Source organism: Oryctolagus cuniculus, chromosome 9, assembly GCF_964237555.1.
Source record: "Oryctolagus cuniculus chromosome 9, mOryCun1.1, whole genome shotgun sequence".
Lineage (NCBI taxonomy): Eukaryota > Metazoa > Chordata > Mammalia > Lagomorpha > Leporidae > Oryctolagus > Oryctolagus cuniculus.
Window position 1 is genome coordinate 60,897,276 of NC_091440.1, and position 20,537 is coordinate 60,917,812.

A 20,537-nucleotide genomic window follows, 5' to 3' on the forward strand; every position below is an offset into this window, starting at 1 on the left:
GAAAAGGCCTGAAGTGGAATAGAAAACATGCAAAAGGAAAATGAACCTAGGAATGGGTTTTGGGTTAAGGGTTTCTGTCTAGGGGCCGGTTATAGTGCATCAGGTTAAGCTGGTTCCAGTCCCGACTGCTCTGTTTCCAATCCAGCTTTGTGCTAATGCTCCTGGGAATGCAGAACATGGCCCAAGTGCTTGGGCCCTGCCACCCACATGGGAGACCTGGATGGAGCTCCAAGCTCCTGGCTTTGGCTTGGCCTAACCTTGGCCATTGAAGCCATTTGGGGAGTGAACCAGCAGATAGATCTCTCTCTCTCTCCTTCTCCTTCCCTCCCTCCCTCCATTCATCCATCCCCCTCTATATCTGTAACTTTTCAAATAAATAAAATTCATCCTTTTTAAAGATTATTCATTTGAGAGGCAGACTTACAGATAGAGAGAGACAGGGAAAGAGAGGTCTTCCATATGCTGGTTCACTCTCCAGATGGCCACAACTGCCAGAGCTGAGCCGATCTTCAGGAGTCAGGAGATTCTTCTGGGTCTCCCACATGGGTGCAGGGGCCCAAGCACTTGGGTCATCTCCCACTGCCTTCCCAGGCTATTAGCAAAGGGCTGGATCGGAAGAGGAGCAGCCAGAACTCGAAACAGTGCCCATGTGGGATGTGGATGCTTACCCTACTAAGTCACAGCACCGGCCCCTAAAACAAATCTTAAAAAAAAAAAAAAAAAAAAAAAGAGTGGGGCTGGTGCTGTGGTGTAGCGGGTAAAGCCACTGCCTGCAGTGCCAGCATCCCATGTGGGGGCCAGTTTGAGTCCCGGCTGCTCCACTTCTGATCCAACTCTCTGCTATCACCTGGGAAAGCAGTATTAGATGGCCCAAGTCCTTGGGCCCCTGCACCCACTTGGGAAGATCTGGGGGAAGCTCCTGGCTCTTGGCTTTGGATTGGCACAGCTCCAGCCATTGCAGCCAATTGGGCAGTGAACCAGTGGATGGAAGATCTCTCTCTCTCTCTGCCTCTCTTTCTGTGTATCTGACTTTCAAATAAATAAATCAATCTTAAATTTTTTTTTAATTAAAAAAAAAAAGAGTGTCTGTCATGGTACTTACGACAATGGAAGATGAGTGACAGGTCTTGAATGAGACCTGAGGGGTAGAAACACTCACAGGCTTGCTCTGCCAGCCCTCTACAAGGCTCACTCAAACATGTTCCTATCAGCCAAGCATCTCCTGAGCACCTTTGGTGCTCCACATCTCTGCTCCTGTCGTTCCTTTGGATGAGAACAGCTTATCCTTTCCCTTTTATCGGTCATCTTCCACTCACCCTTTAGATTTCTGATGAAACTTCCTCATCTCTCTGAAGCCTTGCCTGACTGGTGCCACTGTTTTCTCTTCTCCAGTCCCCAGCACCAGAATGGTCTCCGCCTTTGGGTTCCTAAGCCTCTGTCTCTCACTACAGCATCCCTGAGATATACATCAAGTGCTTTGGCTAGTCACATGCTCCTTGAGACCAGGACAGTTTCTCTACTCAGGTCTCCATTGCTGCTGGACTCACAAATAATCTGTAGACAACAGCTATTAAAACTTGGGCAGAAGAGAGAAGAAAAGGAAGAGGAAGTTATGTGATATGCTATGCTCTTTTAAAACGGGGTAGGAACTTCTTCTGGGAACCTTCTGCTTCCATTGTTCAAACAAACAGGAGGAAACTAACATTTAGGAAGTCCTCTGCTGCCTGCATAAATGCACGTTCGGTGTATAATCACTTGATGTTCATACCAGTCCTGTGAGTGGGAAGGAATGTATCTGTTTCAGAGAGCCCGCAAAGTTCTAGAAAATTAAAATCTTGCACACAATGGGACTTTAAAGACAAATTCATTCTGACTTAGTACACTGAGCTCTATCTTCTATTGCTTCCTGTTGTAAAACAAAAGTCAGGAGGTAGTGTTTTCTGAACTGTTTTGCATGAGTATTTACCTTGATGTCGCAGAGTCAACAGTCAGTTCAAGGTTAGAAAATCATCTATAATAGGTTTGGGAACTCCCTACAGGGTATCCAGGTTTCAGGAGGGAAGAAGGTGAAGAAGTCAATCCAGATCTTTTCTTATGCACAGGAAACAAACAAACAAACAAACAAAAACAAAAACAAAAAACAAAAACAAACAAACAAAAAAAAACCCTATTTGAAAGCCAAGAGAGACAACACTTCCATCTGTTAGTGTACTTCCCAAATGCCCATGGCAGCCAGGACCAGGCCAGGCCAAAGTTAGGAAGAGCCTGGAACACATTCCAATCTCCCACATGGGTGGTAAGGCCACAAGTACTTGAACCATCATCTGCTGCCTTCCCAGGGTGAACACCAGCAGGAAGATGAATCAAAAGTATAGCTGCAACTTGAACCAGGCACTCACACCTGAGACATTTCCAACATCTCCAGTGGCATCTCAACCACTATGCCAATAACCTTTCTCTGCAGAAATTTCTTTTAATTGACTCCAAGTGAGGGTTTTCCATTGTTAGTGTTCAACTTGCCCTTGTGCTCTCGGGAACATTGTTAATTTTGGCCTTTCTTCCAGTTTCCCTCAATTCTTTAATACTTGTCATTAAATTAGTTCACTTTGTGTAATATTGAGGAATGTTCTTTGAATGGTGCCCTAAATTCATTTTAAGTAAAGTGAATATCATTAATAAATATAATAAATAAATAAATAAAGCTATAATAAAAAGATAAATTTTTATTGCAGTAATTCAGGACAAATAAATTATAGCTTCTTTTTAACTTAAAATTTCTCTCAAAGGTTGAGTTTTATAATTTTTTGCTTAAAATGTCTGAAACTACATTATATTAGGAGCTAAGAGAATCCCTGCTTAATCCTCCTCAGATGGAGATTTCTACTACCATCTGAACCTAGATTCATTCATTTTATGGGGAAGGCCTAGACAAGTTGATCTCCAAGCACCATTTATAATATTATTCTTTGGGTTCCATGCTGCAGTGTAGAAGTTTAAGCCTCTGTCTGCAGTGCCAGCATCCTATATGGGTGCAGGTTCAAGTCCCAGCTGCTCCACTTCCAATCCAGCTCATTGCTAATGGGTTTGGGAATGCAGAAGAAGATGGCCTAAGTACTTGGGCCCATGAACCCATGTGGGAGAACTGAAAGAAGTTCCTGGCTCCTGACTTTGGCCTGGCCCAGCCCTGGCCATTGCAGCCATTTGAGGAGTGAACCAATGAATGGAGGCTCTCTCACTCTGTCTCTCCTTCTCTCTGTCTATATAACTCTGCCTCTCAAATAAATTAAACCAAAAAAAAATTAATCTTAAAAAATTAATATTCTTTAATCCCATAATAAAAGATTGCTGCTATATGATCACTAACAATTTCCTTTATTTTTTAAAGATTTAAAGAGTTAGAGAGAGAAGGAGAGACAAGAGAGAGGTCTTCCATCTTCTGGTTCACTCCCCAAATGGCTGCAATGGCCGGATCTGAGCCAATCCAAAGCCAGGAACCAGGAGCTTCCTCCAGGTTTCCCAAGTGGGTGCAGGGGACCAAGCACTTGGGCCATCCTTTGCTGCTTTCCCAGGTGCATTAGCAGGGAGCTGGATTGAAAGTGGAGCAGTCTGTACTTAAATCAGTGTCCATATGTGATGCCAGTGTAGCAGGCAAGGGCTTTAATCTGCTGCACCACAGTGCCTGCCCATAATCACTAACAATTTCTTATTTTCCAAACTCTCTCAATGAATATACATTGCTTGCATAACTATAAAAAATATTAACTGAGTAGTGGGGGCAGGCTTTTGGCATGAGGTAAATATTTCACTTGGGCCACCCACATTAAATACAGAAGTTCCTGGGTTCAAGCACCAGCTCCACTTCTGATTCCAGTTTCCTGTTAATGTGCACCCTGGGATGCAACAGGTGATGGCTCAAACACTGTGATACCTACCTCCCTTGTAGGAGATCTGGATGGAATTCCATGTTCCTGGCTTTGGCCTGGCCCACTCTTAGCTGTTGAAAGAATTTGGGAAATAAATCTGCAAATTGAAGATCTCTCTTTTTTCTCCCTTTCAAATAAAATCTCAAATTTTTTCCTAAAAAGCTTATTAGTCTTATAAATTCACAAATATGAGTCCTTCTAAGAGAACCAACAAATAGTCCCCAGAGGAGAAGACAGTCATTTTAACTGTATTATTAATTTGCATGGCTCTAAAACACACTTACTTATAAAGCTTCCTGTCACGGTTATAACCTTCATTTCACACACAAGAATAAAAATCAATATCCTTGCAATTTCCCTTTGAAATGCTGTGTTGCTGTAAATGGCAAAGATGTACTTTTAGGTAGCAAGGTCAGCCATTAGGTACCACCTAAGCAGCCATCACAGACACTGTAGGGGAGAAAAAAATCAATGTATCTGCAAGAGCAAAATAAACATACAAATTAAATGTTAAAAAAAATCACTAAAAAATGCTGGAGAAACAAACTAAATTTGCCAAGGGGTGGGCTGTTGGCCTAATGTTAAACCAAACATTGGAATGCCCTCATCCCATATCAGAATGCCTGGGTATGAGTCCTGGTTCCACTTCCAATTCCAGCTTCCTGCTAATGTGCATTCTAGAAGGTAGCAGGTGATGGATCAAGTAGTTGGGTTTCTATGATCCGTGTGGGAAATATGGCTTGAGTTTCTAGCTACAAGTTTTGGCTGGATGGAAAGCCAAAACACGGTGGAAAAAAATGGCCTACATGAAAGATAACTGAAGTAAGACCCTAGTGGAAAGAATGGGCCATCAAAGAAGGGTGTACTTTTCTCTGAAGAGAGGAGAGAACTTCTACTTCACTTATGGCCCTATCTAAATAATGACAGAGTCTGTGGACTCAAAAGGCTTCCATAGCCTTGGCAGCTCATGACAAGAGCCTTGGGTGATTACAGACATCATAAATGAGAGTGTCAATTGTTAAATCAACAACAAGAATTACTGTGCACTTGCTTCCAATGTAGGAACTCTGTCCTTAATGAGTTATACTATGATAATTGATGGTAAAACTAATCTTAAAACAGTACTTTATACTTTGTGTGTCTGTGTGGGTGCAAACTGTTGACGTCTTTACTTGATATAGAGTTGGTCTTCTGTATATAAAGATAATTAAAAATTGAATCTTAATGAAGAATGGGATGGGAGAGGGAGTAGGAGATGGGATGGTTTGTGGGTGGGAGGGTGGGAATGGGGGGGGGGGGACCACTATATTCCAAGGGCTGTACCTATGAAATTTATATTTATTAAATAAAAGCTTTCTAAAAAAAAAAAAAAAAAAAAAAAGAAGAAAACAAGTTTTTGCTGGGCCTGTCTACAGCTGTTGTGGGCATTTTAGGAATGAGCCAGTGGATGGGAGATCTCTGTGTCATTCTGTATGAATCTCCCCTCTTCCCCACACCCCACTCCTGTCATCAAATAAACAAGATTTAAAAAAAAAAAAAAAACTGAGAGAATGTGGCAGAATGGCAAAGAATTATAGTCAGGAAACTTACAGTCAGGAAAATTCACTAATAAAGGGTTGTGAAGGGACAAAAAGATAACTTAAAGATGAGAGTATCACAACGTTTGACGAAAGTCACATATTTCATGGCCTGGGACCCCTAGGCTGCTAGAGCTATCAGAAGCATAGCACACTTAGTTATCAAGTTACCTGCTGCCAATACCAGCTGGGAGTACAGGCAAGAAAATTTCTGGACAAACTGTTCAGTCTCTCTACAGATTTTAGACAATTATGCTGGCATAGCAACATGGTATATTTTTGATGGTGTACCGTAGCAACCTGCCAGGGCTCAGTTCAAATTAATTAGCAAAATTCACACATTCTTTAATTTTGGCAATAAAATATTCATAATATCTCAATATTAAATAATGCAGCAAGCACTTATTAAGCCCTTTACCAGGAGAAAAACTAACTACTTGGTCACAATAAGCTTATAATTAATAGAGGGAATGATATTCAAAGAATTATACAATAACAACGTTACAGAGTCATGCTTAGTTGACAATCAATTTATATTTGCTGTTTTTAAAATAACATATGTGACTTAAAATGCCAAGTGCTAAGAAAATTAAGAAAAGAAGGCAGTTATTTATAGCCAGAAATAAATATCTATCATTTTATCTCACTGGATAAATTAATTAAGGAATTAGGTTTATGAAGTTCACTCTAAGAAAATATTTCCTTAGTGGATGTTCATCAACATTGGCATACTTCTGCATAAAATGTGTATATTATTGAAAATGGACCAATACCTCTCAGAATAAAAATAACAGAAAAGTACATTTTTCCTCTTACAAAGAGACTTGAGCAGCACGTCAACTAAATTTAATGACCAGGCTTTCCTTGGATGTTGACTGGAACAAACTGACTGTAAAACAACATTTTTGAGATAATTAAGAAAAACTGAAAATAGGGTATCATTTGCTCATTTATTATTCTATGTTACTACTGACTGACTTATATTAGAGATAAATACTGAGATATGTAAGAAAAGTGATTTGTAAAAAATAAAGTTTTGAAAGATGACATACAAAATGTATTGAGGGAATAGATGAAAAAAGATGGACAAAATGTACTTAAATATTGAAGCTGGAAGACAGGAACATACACATGGAGGAAACATAAATGGCTGAGAAGCCATCCTACATGAAAACTAGTCACAGCTGGATTTTTATTGGATAAAGAAGACAAAAATGCATCAAGATTTTGGTAAGGGCAAAATATACAGATTGTGAAATATGAGGAGTATTTAATAAAAAATTTACCAGACTCCTATTATTTTATTAAACACACAAAGCTGATTTAAAATGGAAAAAAAAGTGCAAGCTCTAGCGAGTGATTTGTCTAATCCACATTCACATAGAAATGATTGTAATTAATAGTGCCTCATTAAATATAAACTTTGATGACTTTGAAATTTTGTCTAATTCTAGAACCTAAGCAATATTATTATATGCAGATGATTAAACTTTCACTTCTAAAAGCAGCACTGCATATTTTAACAATAATTCTTATGTAAGGGCATTGGAACATTAGAACAGCACATAACTAAAATAACTTTTCCCTTCAAATATCCAATAAAATGCTACTGTCTCTCAAAAGTCATGCATTCTTACAAACAGATGTATGTATAGGCAGATTCTATAATTGAGACTTTCATGACATATTTTTATATCAAATGAAATATGACTCTACAAGTCAAAAGAAAAGCAAGCTTGAGAAGGTAGAAAGCTTAAAAAAAAAAAAGAAAGCTTATTCTTGGGCTAGAGTTGGAATAAAAAGCATCACTGGCTTTGTTAAATAGAAAGCCATGCTATTTTTTTTTTTATAAAGCACGAAACGTCTAATTGCAGGAAAGGTACCTGTAATGTTATAATTGCATTCGGTAGAAAGGAACGCATGTTAGCAGCATGCTAAGTGGTTCTACAGTGTGCAGCATTGTATGCTGGGTGACCATGGGGCATGTGTAATTTCAGGGCACCCTATTCCAGCTGGTTTAAAGGCAGCACAACTCGCTTATAGGAAACACTCTGTGTTGTGTCATAAAAATCCCTCATAGAAAACAGAAATAATTTAAAAATTCTATTTTATTTTATCAAAGTAAGATGCAAGCTACTTTATTTTGCTATGAAAAATTATGACAGTTTTTAGCTTCTTCAATAAGTGTGAATGTGGTCTAATACCATAGACTTTTATAAAGATTTAATCTGCAAGAAAAGGTGGGATTAGGCTTACTAAAGGTGAAAGAACTTGAGACACCTCAAAATCAACTTACTCCTTTTAATTTCCTCATTCCAAAAGTTGCCATTAGTAACACAGCAATCTTCTGAAATAGCTCTAGATAAAATTTCAACCATTGGAAGTGTCTTTCACAGATTTTAGTTTCTTGTTTGCCAAAAAAAAAAAAAAAAAAAAAAAAGGCTATGTAGTTTGTTATCTTTCTGTAAGTAGTCTGTATTGAGTAATTATTGTAGTTTATTGTATAATTACACTAACTTGTTGCTGGTTTCTCTGTCCATATAGTAGTCCCTAAAGCTTCATTTTTAGTTATTACTTAATGTTTTAGAAAAAGAGACGGGAGGGGCCAGCGCTGTGACATAGTGAGTAAAGTCACCACCTGCAGCACCTGCATCCCATATGGGAGCCAGTTAGAGTCCTGGCTGCTCCACTTCCGATCCAGCTCTCTGCTAATGGCCTGCGAAAGCAGCGGAAGATGCCCCAAGTGCTTGGGCTCCTGCACCCACATGGGAGATGTGGAAAAATCTCCAGGCTCCTATCTTTGGTTCGGCGCAGCTTCAGCTGTTGTGGCCATCTGGGGAGTGAAGCAGCGAATAGAAGACCTGTCTTTGTCGCTGCCTCTGCCTCTCTGTAACTCTGCCTTTCAAACACATAAATAAATCTTCAAAAAAAGAAAAAGAGAAGGGAGGAATCCTGGTCAATTATTATGAACAGCTCACTTTGTTTCATGTGATAAAAGCAGGTATTTTTGAAGACAGCTGTCACTGCCACACTACCCCACCAGAACTGAGAATCAAGTTTTCAACCTCCCACCTGCACCTTCACTTACCTTTCATTTTCCTTTTACATTGTAATGTTTCACAAGGTGGAAGTAAGGGTGAGGGTGAGAAAGCACACAAAATATTAAGAAAGGTACGAAACACCAAAGCAGGCCATTTTCAGAGCCATTTAAAAGGACCTGGGTTACTCTGACTACAAACATATACATTCCCTCCGAAACGACTCTCCTGGATGATCAGGACTTAGAGGAGAGCAGATCGAGTTCTGGGATGCTGGCTATGGCTTGACCCAGCCTTGGCTGTAGCAGGCATTTGGGGAGTGAACCAGTCAATGGAAGATCAATCTTTCTTTATTTCTCTCTCTCCCCCTCCCTCTCTCTGCCTTTTAAATAAATAATTATTTTTTATTATTTTTAAAGAGTCTAACTATAGAATCTCACTCAATTCTTGAGATAGGCAATAGCTTTTCTTTTTTTTTTTTTTTAAGATTTATTTATTTGAAAGGTAGAGAGAGAGAGGGAGAGGGAGAGAGAGAGATAAGAGACAGACTTCCATCCACTGGTTTACTCCCCAAATGGCCAAAATGGTCAGGGGGGCCAAAGCCAGGAGCCAGGAGGCTCTTTTGGGTCTCCCACATGGGTGCAGGGGCCCAAGCACTTGGATCATCTTCTGCTGCTTTCCCAGGTGTATTAACAGGGAGCTGGATTGGAAGTGAGAGCAGCCAGGACTCGAATGGGTACCCAAAAGGGATGCCAGCATTGTAGGCAGTGGATTAACCTGTTGTACCACAACACTGGTCCCAGGCAATAGCTTCTCAAAGCTAGTCTGAAAGAAACTAAAGTTGGCTAAAGTATTCAAAAAGTTCTAGTTAGAGTTTAGTCAGCCACCTTGCTAATTTTACACTCTCTCATTTGCTAAATATAAAGATGAGGGGCCAGCACTGCAGTATAGCGGGTAAAGCCACTGTCTGCAGTGCCAGTATCCCATATGGGTGCCAGTTCGAGTCCTGGCTGCTCCACTTCCCATCCAGCTCTCTGCTATGGCCTGGGCAAGCGGTAGAAGATGGCTCAAGTTCTTGGGCCCCTGCACCCCTGTGGAGGACCTGGAGGAAGCTCCTGGCTTCGGATGGGCACAGCTCTAGACGTTGTGGCCATTTGGGGAGTGAGCCAGTGGATGGAAGGCCTCTTGTTCTCTCCTTCTATCTCTGTCTCTTTGCCTCTCTGTAACTCTGCCTTTCAAACAAATAAATAAATCTTTATAAAAAAAAAAAAAAAAGATGAGCTAACCACTAATCAGCACTTAATTATTATTAGAAAAATTAAATTGGTATTTCTCTCATTTTGATAATGGTGCCAGCTTGTGAGCCTATCATTACAAAACCATATCTAGTTGAATGGGCAACTTAGTTGTTAACTCTCTTGAGTGGGCATACCTTAGATTCTACATAATTTATCTGTGGCCTTCACTCAATACTTGCAAGTTCACAGAAGAAGAAATTTGGTCAATTTGCCCTAGAATTTCCTGAAAATAATCCAACTGAGGCAAAATTTTATTTTTTTTAAATGATTTATTTTTATCTATTCAAAAGACAGAGTTACAGAGAGGGAGGGAGAAACATACACACACACACACACACACACACACAGAGACAGAGAGGGAGAGGGAGAGGGAGAGGGAGAGGGAGAGGGAGAGGGAGAGGAGGAGGAGGAGGAGGAGGAGGAGGAGGAGGAGGAGGAGGAGGAGGAGAGAGAGAACCTTCCATCCACTGGTTTACTTCTCAAATGGCTGGCTGCAATGTCTGGGCCTGGGCCAGACCAAAGCCAGCAGCCAGGAGCTTCTTCCAGGTTTCTCTCATAAAAGGCAGGGGCCCTAGCACTTGGGTCATCTTTTGCTGCTTTTCGCAGGCCATTAACAGGGAGCTGGATCAGAAACAGAGCAGCCAGAACAGGAACCATCACACATATAGGATGCCTGCCTCAGAGGTCGTAGCTTTACCTGTTATACTAATGCTGGCCCCAAAGCTAAATTTTAAATTTATATTACCTCTAGAGTGGGAGAGGGGAGTGTTGTGGGTGGGAGGCAAGTTATGGGGTGGGGGGAGCTATTGTAATCCATAAGCTGTACTTTGGAAATTTATGTTCATTAAATAAAATAAAATAAAAAAATTAAAAATTAAAAAACTTTATATTACCTCTAAATCTTTTTGTCTACTTATAATAAATTTATTTTAGGTAGCTTCTAAAATCCAATAATCCATTCAGAAAATATTTGTTCAATATCTTCTATATACAAGGCAAAAGAGAGGATGCAAAAATAATGAAAATTCACTCTTTTTAGGACAGATGTGTAAGTCTGACAGAAGGAAAAAGAAATCTACAAAGGATCGGCTACAACAGTTTAAATAGACTCAAACCTTCAGGTTGAAGCGATCAGAAGACTTTAAAGAAGTATAGAATGTGGACAGTGCAGTTGGAGAAGTAGGTAAAAGTTGATGCTTGCAGTGCCGACATAGTGAGTAAAGTCACCACCTGTAGCACCTGCATCCCATATGGGCACCAGTTCAAGTCCCAGCTGCTCCACTTCTGACCCAGCTCTCTGCTAATGTGCCTGAGAAAGCAGTGGAAGATGGCTCAAGTGCTTGGGTCTCTGCAACCATGTGGGACATCCAGAAGAAGCTTCTGGCTTTGGCCTGGCCCAGCTCTGGCTGCCGTGGCCATCTGGGGAGTGAACCAGCAGATGGAAACACTCTCTCTCTCTGTAACTCTGCCCTTCAAATAAATAAATAAATCTTTTTTTTTTTAAAAAAGAACTATAGTATACATATTATAACCAGAGTAGCCTTAAAAATTATCAATCCAATCCTATAATTTTATAGATAAGAAAAGAAAAAGGGAAGTATCCTTATAAGAGAAATAACGATTTACTTAATATCACATAGAGTTAAAAAATCTGGGCAAGAAAAGGTAGGTCTTTGGATTCCAGCGACTTCATTTCTATGACACTGCACTTCCATTCTGAGGTTGAAAGGGATTGTGTAAGAAAGATAGGGAAATGGGAGCATCACACTGTGATGGGACCTATCACATGGTGAGCGACAGAAGCTAGAACAATACTGCTATGAGGTATGTCTGGGAATCAGACTGTTGACCTGAGGACAAAGTTTGAGGGGGAGGAATGGAAGACACTTGGTTGAAAGCGGGCATCAAATGACAGAGCATCAAATGACAGACTAAGACTTTTTTTTATTAGTTAACATAATGGACACAAGTAGCAGAATTTACTTAGAAAATCTAAAAATCCCTTCCACACTGGTCCTGTGATATATCACTGGCAGTCTCAGAAGTTTACAATGAAAGAACAGAAACCCTTCTGAAGCGAACAAGGTCAGCTAAATATAGCAAATTTATACTGGAAACAATCTCCCTTTGTTGATTCTTCTTTCTCCAAAATGAAGAATGGCAGAATCGGGGTAAAAGAAGGTGAGACACTGTGACCTGCTGGTCATTGATGGAATTCGTGATAGGACTGGTAAGGAGAAGTCTGTGACACCCCATGTTGCCTGCCTTGTGCCTCTTGGGGAGCCTCAGCTTACTGACTCTGTCCAGTTGGTTTCTAAATCAGAGGGACGGCCTATCCTCTCCAGGTGCTGGGTCCAACCTATGGAGCTGGAGCTGCTCTTCCCTCCACTCCACCCAAACCAATGCCGGGTCCTTTGCTCTGGTGTCTTGTTCCCTTCTTTAGGACTGGAAACAGATGACAGGTAGCTTACTGGTTCATACCAACATTTGTGCAGAACTCCTGAATCATCCCCAAACACTCTCATGTATCTTTTCCATTTATCATAAAAGCAGAAGCAGAGCTCTGTACCACCTCACCCTTTGCTCAGCACATTCTCCCCAACCTCCAGAGGTTAGACCACACTCCCTGCCTCTGTGTTTACTGACGAGGCTCTAACTTCAACCTTTTATCCTAGATGGCCCTCTTACCTGCTCAACTGTAGCTCTACTTGGGGAAAAAACTCTACCTGCACCCACCCTCCAAACCCTTAGGACATCAATACCACAAGGATATTTCAAAACCACTTGGCCATCCCACCTTGACCTCTATAGGGCCTTCCTTTTGAAAGCCTGCTCATCAGAAAAAATTATTTCTCAAGCTTCAGATCTGTATTTCCTGGGTTGTTCTTTTCCCCATGTTGATCTGCTCTGCTGTGATGTCAGTAATCTGAGGCCATTTGAGTGATGGCAGAAGTTCTACAAAGGATGCACACATTGCACCAAGTGAATGTCTAAAAATCTCTGAAACATTTATTTAAAAAAAAAAAAAAAAAGCAAGCTGGTGGTTAAGACACCACTCGGACACCCATATCCCATGTCAGAGTGCCTGGGTTCAAGTCCCTGCTCAGCTTCTGATTCCAGCTTCCCGATAATATGCAACCTGGTAGGCAGCAGGTGATGGCTCAAGTAGTTGGGTCTCTGTCACCCATATGGTTGACCTGATTGTGTCCCTGAATTGCATCTAAGACATGGCTATTGTATACATCCAATATCAGAACTAGAGGATGAGAGATATCTCTGTCTCTCTGCCTTTCAAGTAAATACCTACATATATACATAAAAACTTTAAAGTTTGTCAGGGGCCTGCATTGTGGTCTAGTGGGTAAAGCAGCTGCCTGTAATGCTAGCATCCATATAGGGCTCTGGTTAGAGACCCAGGTGCTCCACTTCCAATCCAGCTCCCTGCTAATGGCCTGGGAAATCAAAAGAGGATGGCCCAATTGGTTGGGCCCCTGGCACCCACATAGGAGACCCAGAAGAAGCTCTTGGCCACTGGCTTTGGTCTGGCCCAGTCTTGGCCATTGTAGCCATTTGGGAAGAGAACTAGCAGTTGGAAGATAACTCTCTCTTTTTCTCTCTCTTACTCTCCCTCTCTCTGTAACTGTGACTTTCAAATAAATCTTTAAAAAAAAATTTGTGAAACACTCTGGGCTTAAAAATACTTAAGAGCCCACAAGTGATCACTTTTCAAAGTGAGATGAGAATCTGACTTCTTGGATTTCAATATTAATATTGATCATACTGATCTTTATCATCCCACTCTGGTGTGTACAAGTAGATTCTTCAGAAAAATGACTTTTCAGTGAAGTGGGTAGAACTTTCAAATGCTGAGAAAAAAGACTCATGAATAATTTACTGTTCTACTCTTAATTCTTGTTTAGACAAAAAATGGAACAAGAGACTCCTGAAGTACTTTTAAACTATACAGTGATACAGAGATTTTATTTTTAGCTGGAAGAACCAAGCACTGTGTGAAGTACTTTCCATGCATTATCTCATGTCATCCTTAAAGAAGACATACTATTTTTATTCCCAGGTTAGTCATTAGGAAACTGAGCCTTGGTAAGATAAGCAATGTACCCAAGTCAGATGGCCATATGTGGAAGAATTGGAAGATATCTAGTCAGCTCACTTCTAAGACTGTGCACTCAATCGGTAAATTGATCAGGTGGTCCCTTTTTATTAAAAAATTCTTTTAAGATTGCAAGCTTGAGGGGTTAAATATACAAAGAATATGTACTGTTTATAAGTGCAAGAAAAAGCTCATTACCCTTAGTTAAGAACAATTTTAAAAAGTGAAAATGTGTTCACTCTGTGTCAATAATTCAATTGAAGAGAGTTATTGGACCCTGTAAGTATAAAATTCCCTCTTCTACCTCCATAAACATACACTGAATATCAGCTACGCAGTAGGCACCATGCTGGGAACTGACACAGAGGTAAACAGGAGAAACATGATCCCTGCTCCTGAGGAGCTGCCAGACCTGTTGGAAAGACAGTCATCCCACATGTAAACACAGCACCACAGGACTCATATGATAAAGGGACAGAAGTGAGGAGAAGCAGGGGAAAGTTAACTCAAGTAGGAACAAGGGAAGGCCTCCATCCCAAGAGTTAGGGACAGGGCATGTAAGCAGAGGATATTCTATGCGGAAGGAGGAGCAGGAACAAGGACTAGAAAGAAGATAAGAAATCAAGGGAAATTTCATTGTGCCTCAAGCCAATGCAGAAAGAAAAGAGGGGCCAAAGCTTAGGACTGGAAAGGTGAGCTAACCAGATCCTAGAGGACTGGATAGCACGCTACAGACTATATACCTAAGGGTCAGGGGAGTCAGTCCTTCACCTGGCTGCCAAGCAGAGAGCAGATCACAGTGGGAGTGCCACCGCTGTAATCCGGGTGCTAACTGAAGTGAGTGGGGGCTAGCAGGACAGGTTAGGCAAGAAGAGTAGATATTCAGGAGGCAGAATGGAAAGGACTTGTTCTGAGACTGAATGAGAGTGATTTAAGACTCGAGGCAATTCTAAAATTTAGAAGGTAGCAGACTCTTATCTTTTAAATAAATCAGATATTTAACTAGGGTAAAAAAAAATGATTTTAAAAAAACTAAACAGGAAAAAGAAATGTACTGCTTCCTAAATACTGTTATCATCATTTATTCATTAGTACCTGCATGCTAGCCTTAACTCACCTGGTTACCAACCAATAATAAGTGTTCTCCAAGGAGAAAGTCTTTGAGCATGTCTTCCATCACCACCATGTGCTAGAGAAAGAGAAACAGAATAAATGGGTTTCCCACAATAAATAAGAAAGGTAACTATAAAGATATCTTTGTGGAATGTAAAACATATTATGATAGTATATTCAAATGATTGGATTTAAAAAAACTGATTAATAATTTAGTTATAAGCAAGTTATATAACCAACCAGGTGACTGATACTGAAAAACCACTGGCCAACATTTCAGAGAGGTTTTATAATTCAATTCAAATATTTTCATCCATTAAACTATGTAGAGGTGGCTTATCACTTAATATAATATTTAAATTCGCACTTGCTAGTGTAAATATATAAAGGCTTCCAAAACTAATTGGAGATTTCCATGGAATATTTTACACTGATTTGTTCTTAACTATTACCTTCAAAGCTATGTGTAGCTTTAGAATTAAAAATATATTATTTATCTTCCACGGTTCTTTATTTGAATTATGACACAATATAATAAAAGAACAAGATTAAGGTTGTTCACAAAAGCCACAGAGGAAATTACATTCTCTTTTGTGTCCTGAAAAATAGGACACCTGTAAATAGGCTATAAAGGCTCATCAGGGGTTGGGGAGGGAACTATGTCCCCGTCTTAGTAATATCCTCATCGCTTATTCTTGGTTTTCTGTATCAAGTTCCCTATTTGTACAAAAGGTAAATTAACCTTCAGCATCTAATACATGCTGTAGACGCTTTTCCACTGTGTCAGCTGCTTTCCTCTTTTAACTTGGTTTTTTTGGAAAGCCATGAAATTTTCCTTGTCAAATTTACCAATGTCTCATTTTCTTTCTTAGAAAAAAAAAAAACTGAGAAAGTTTTTTTCCCTGCAAGAACAAATGAATATTCCCTGATGTTTATCTTGATAGTTTTAATTGTTTTACAAGTGTTTTTAGATACAACATAGAGCTAGAGTTTTAATAATGCCTGAAGATGAGCATATCCACTGATGGTTCATTCTGGAACACTTTCAAGAACAAAAGGAGACACTATTCATAATTATTCTGAGAAATAACTATGTACAGAGACTATCTTAAGCAAACCAAGATATATGGTTACCCCATAAAAAGGAGTCCTGAAATACTATTTTTTAAAATTGGGTGCTAGCAGTATATAGTCTGAAGACTTCTTCCTTTTAACAAAGATAAAGTCAGTGACAATTCCCAGACAAAATAAATTTTTCCCATAAAAAATAGGCTAAGCTATGTGATGTATAGATATAAAAGTTGGAATGAATACCTGCATAGCCAGGTAATACTGAAAAAAATAATCCAAACTATATTTATATTCTTACTTTCTCACCCTTCTCTTGTCCTCCTACCTTCCGCCCTCATTACATCTAACAGGATTATTCAAATCAGCAGAGGCTAAGGTCACTGCCAACACCATTTTTTTTCTCTTGACCTCTTGGTTGACAGCACCACAGACCATTTCTCAAATGTCTCTCCTGATTCCCTCGTACCTTCGTAACGATTTATCTCCCTAGTTTTCTTAATTGGATCTTCTTGTAGCAAATCTTTTAATACTGACTTTCCCATGGCTCCTTCATTTGTGCTCTCTCCTTACATTTTTACTCATTTTTTTCTAGGTAACAGTTGATGTAAAATTAAATAAACAAGTGTGGAAGGGAAAGGTCACATTCCTGCAAGGCAGAGCAAAATGTGCCCACTCATTCACAGGTGCCCACGTGAGAGCACATGTGTGCACAGCTGGGTATCTGCATGTCTGTGCTCCAGGAGCTGCCTCTGACTCTGACGTCTGACGTCCCTGGAGCTTCTCGTCCATCTTGTGGCTTCATCCACCAGCCCACGCTGATCGTCAAACAGAAACATTTTCTTCCTCAACTCCAGTCTCATAGTTATGAGTGCTGGCTGAACTACTTGATTATGCACTAGTCTCCTCCTCAACCCAGCTCATGACTTTTCACTGTCATTCTTTACTCTGTACTTTGTTTTCCAATTAAGAGCATCATTTGTACCACCTGACCGAACCCCTGTCCTCATCACCACTCTGCCCACCTTACTCCTTTTCTACTAAGGTCTGGTTACATACCAAGTCTTAGCTATTAGGACACCAAGAAAAAAAAATCAAATGTATCTACCCTGTCATTTCTGTCTGCACAGCTTTGATCCAGGTTTTTAATCACCTCTCGCCTAGATTTTTATCAGCTGAGTCAGTCTCTCCCTGAGCCAATGTGTTTTCTACAACACTCACACAGTCATTTGTCCAAAATCTTGCTACTTCATTCTTTAAAACATCTTAAAAGACGCTTAATACACTGGGAACAAAGGCTCTTCTTTACATGCTCGATCTCATCTCAGCCTTCTCTAATAGTGCTCTCCTTCTCCTGTACTTTGTTTCAGCCATGGGCACAATTTAGGATAATTTTCTGTTCACTGTTGTTTACAGCTCTACCACACTATGTGCTCCCTGAGGGAGAATCTCTGCCTCTCTGTAACAGAAAGTGCTATCGATTGCACTTCTCCAAAAACCTTTTGATGTGCCCTCTCTTCTCTGTCCCCACTGTCACTTCTCACTGCCTTGGTTCAGAGCCTTCAAGACCCTCACTTAAGACTGCTGCAGTAACCACAGAGCTAATTTCTCTTTGGTTTGGTTTGGTTTGGTTCTAACTCCCTGACAACACTGAAAAGCACACCCAAGGTTAACAGAAGAGCAGAATCTTTCACTGGCTTTCCCATTTCTTCTGAGTTCAATCTCAGTTCCCTACTGAGCAAGTTCCGACTGATGGGATTCTTTCCTAATCATCGTGACACTCATCTCTTCACACTTTTCCACTGGCAACCTCAGTGCTGTGCCAATGACAATTAATCAATGAGCCGCTTTTTTTATACAACCAAGTCTTTGCAAATGCTTGTCTCTCTGCCTGAGAAACTCTCCCAGCTTTGGCTGCTTAACCAATTTTCTAGGGTCATTCCAACCTGAGACCACGCTGCTACACTAACTGCACATACCTCTAACACACTGTGCAGTGCTTACCACAGTGCTTACTACATTCTTTCTCCTCTGGGAGGTACAAATGCTTCTGTGTATTTTAACCTCTGTGTCCCAATACCTTAGTACAAGGTCTGACTCATGGTAAATATTTTTAAAATTTTTCAGATCTTAAGCTCCTGAGCTTATTAAGATCTCTTTCCTCAATTTCTTCCCTTTTCTGTGGCAAATGTTTCTTAATCAAAGATTTAATGACATCATACTCTGTAGTATGAGCATTCAATGCCTTGTCCATTCTTTCATTCACCTGTTCAAAATGTATTTATATAGGCCAGGCACTGTTATCTGCTGGAGATCCAAAATAAAGAAGACACAGGGCTTTGTCTCAGTGATACAGAAGACAACATGTTAAAACATGTTTTCCACACAATGTGGAAAGGAGACAGCAGGGCACAGAGGAGCACGATGGGACAGGAGCATCTACGTCTGCAAGAGGCACAGAACACTGATGCCACGGAGATGAAATGGAACAGAAAAGGAAGTAGTGATTTCAGCAACAGAAGCAAATTTAATCAAGCCACTGTCCCCAGAATTGGTGCAGCTAAAAATTTTCCATTAGTGGCTAATTCAATTCATGCTGCTTTACGAAGAGAAGGTGTGCTTGGAGACAGGCTACATAAAGTCCCTCAGTGCCACTGTGTAAAGTTCACAGCAGCCCTGCAGCCTCAATGTCTGTGTCACAGGCACCATGGCAACAGACGTCGTGTTCAAGGGCACAATGGTCTCCCCTTCTACTGAATTTCCTACATTCTTGTATGCTGTGAAGTCTTTTCAACCTTTGCTGCCATGGGGTTTTTCAAATTGTCACTCACAGGAGTTTCCTGATTCTTTTTCTTTGTTCCTTACCACTACATGGACAGAGATGATACCACCAATGCTCAGCAATAGTATATTTCCTTACAATCACGTTTTTGCCTTTATTTGTTACGCAAGATTTTCTTCCTTCTTTGTATCATGTTCATTTGCCTATTGACTGTGCAAGAACATTAATATTCCAGAAGAAAAATAAAGCATTCATTAGTTAATTGATGGTAGAATGAATTGAAAAAATAGTGTCATGCGTTGTGCTGTGTCATATATGATGAATATAATTTCGACAGATTTCAGAATGTTTAACCAAGACTTTTATTGAGAAAGAAGAATTTGCCTGGATATTTCCTATGCTGTTAATTTAGCAATACGAATTAGGATACTCATTGAACAACACAGAGAATTAGGCAATGTCAGACTTAAAAAATAAATTGTACTCACTCACAATTACACTGAAACTAGTAAGAAGGTTTTCTAATATAATTTATGAATATAACATTATTTACACACAGATGGTGACTATTATAGAAAAATTTATTTTTTTTATAAAAGAAATAACCATATGACAGAAAACCTGAAAATGAAAACTGTCATGACTGATTTTTCCCTGAAAAACTGTTATTAAAGTGAACATATATAATAAAGCTTTCTAGATACAAACTTATTTCTATGTCTAAGTGAAACATCCAACAATTACTGGTTAGGTTAAAGCTGGGAAATCTTCTACTCTTCTCCCTTGAAAAAAAAAGGAAAAAGAAAGAATACAAAAATACTAGGAATTTGTAGGAAAAGGCGTACTAGGGTAGGATGTACAGGACATTTCCCTATTTAAACTACTAAAATGATGTAAATAACAAGCAAGCAAAAGAGAGAAGTTTCTATGTTTTTTTAAGCTTAATGTATTAATATATGTGAAGTAGAATCATAAAATGTATGTGAATATAAAATTTATTCCCCTAATCATAGCAGCAATTCCTTCAACTTTCAAGTATCTTTGGAAAAAATTTTAAATGTATAAAACCTTAATAAAAGATGTTCAACTCTTCATTTTTCATCATTCAAACTGAATTTAGGAAATGACAAATATACCTCAGCATCATCCCATAAGGAGTGATTTATGCAAGGATGCAAACCTATGCCCTTACCTGAACATTGTCATAGAAGAGAACATCAGGCACTTTCATTTTCTCATGGGCATTGTAGACAGGTGCGCTCACAGTGCCGATCCTCAGAGATCCAGACACCACTTCACCTTAACATTTCCCAGGATAGAGAATTATTTGTAGCAAGGTCCTCAGAGAAGCTAAGTCAATCCAACTTAGGATGCAATACAGCCTCTGTAATACCTGTGGGTTCTTCAGGGACTTTAACTCAACAACTAAAGAAATAAGCTTGAAGGTGATAATAACCTCATAGCTCTACATACAACTCAGAATGTAAGAAATTTTATTACATCAATATATATAAAAATATAGATAAAACTGAGAGACAAAAAAAAAAAAAAAAAAAACAGTCAAGCCACCTACATAAGCTTATTCAGCCAGAGACTATAACATACAAATAAACCAAATACATACTTG

The 20,537-nt window shown here is 39.6% G+C and overlaps 1 protein-coding gene across 2 annotated transcripts in view; it reads right to left on the reverse strand.

The window, feature by feature from the left end:
- VWA8 (von Willebrand factor A domain containing 8) overlaps positions 1 to 20,537 on the reverse strand; it is a 407,530-nt gene that overhangs the window by 196,937 nt on the left and 190,056 nt on the right. For both annotated transcript variants that reach the window (XM_008260014.4, XM_051850641.2), the window contains 2 exons: positions 20,103 to 20,209; positions 15,065 to 15,136 (listed from right to left, as the gene is read on the reverse strand). In XM_008260014.4, the coding sequence (XP_008258236.2) occupies positions 15,065 to 15,136; positions 20,103 to 20,209 (179 nt within the window). The remainder of the gene's footprint in view (positions 1 to 15,064; positions 15,137 to 20,102; positions 20,210 to 20,537) is intronic.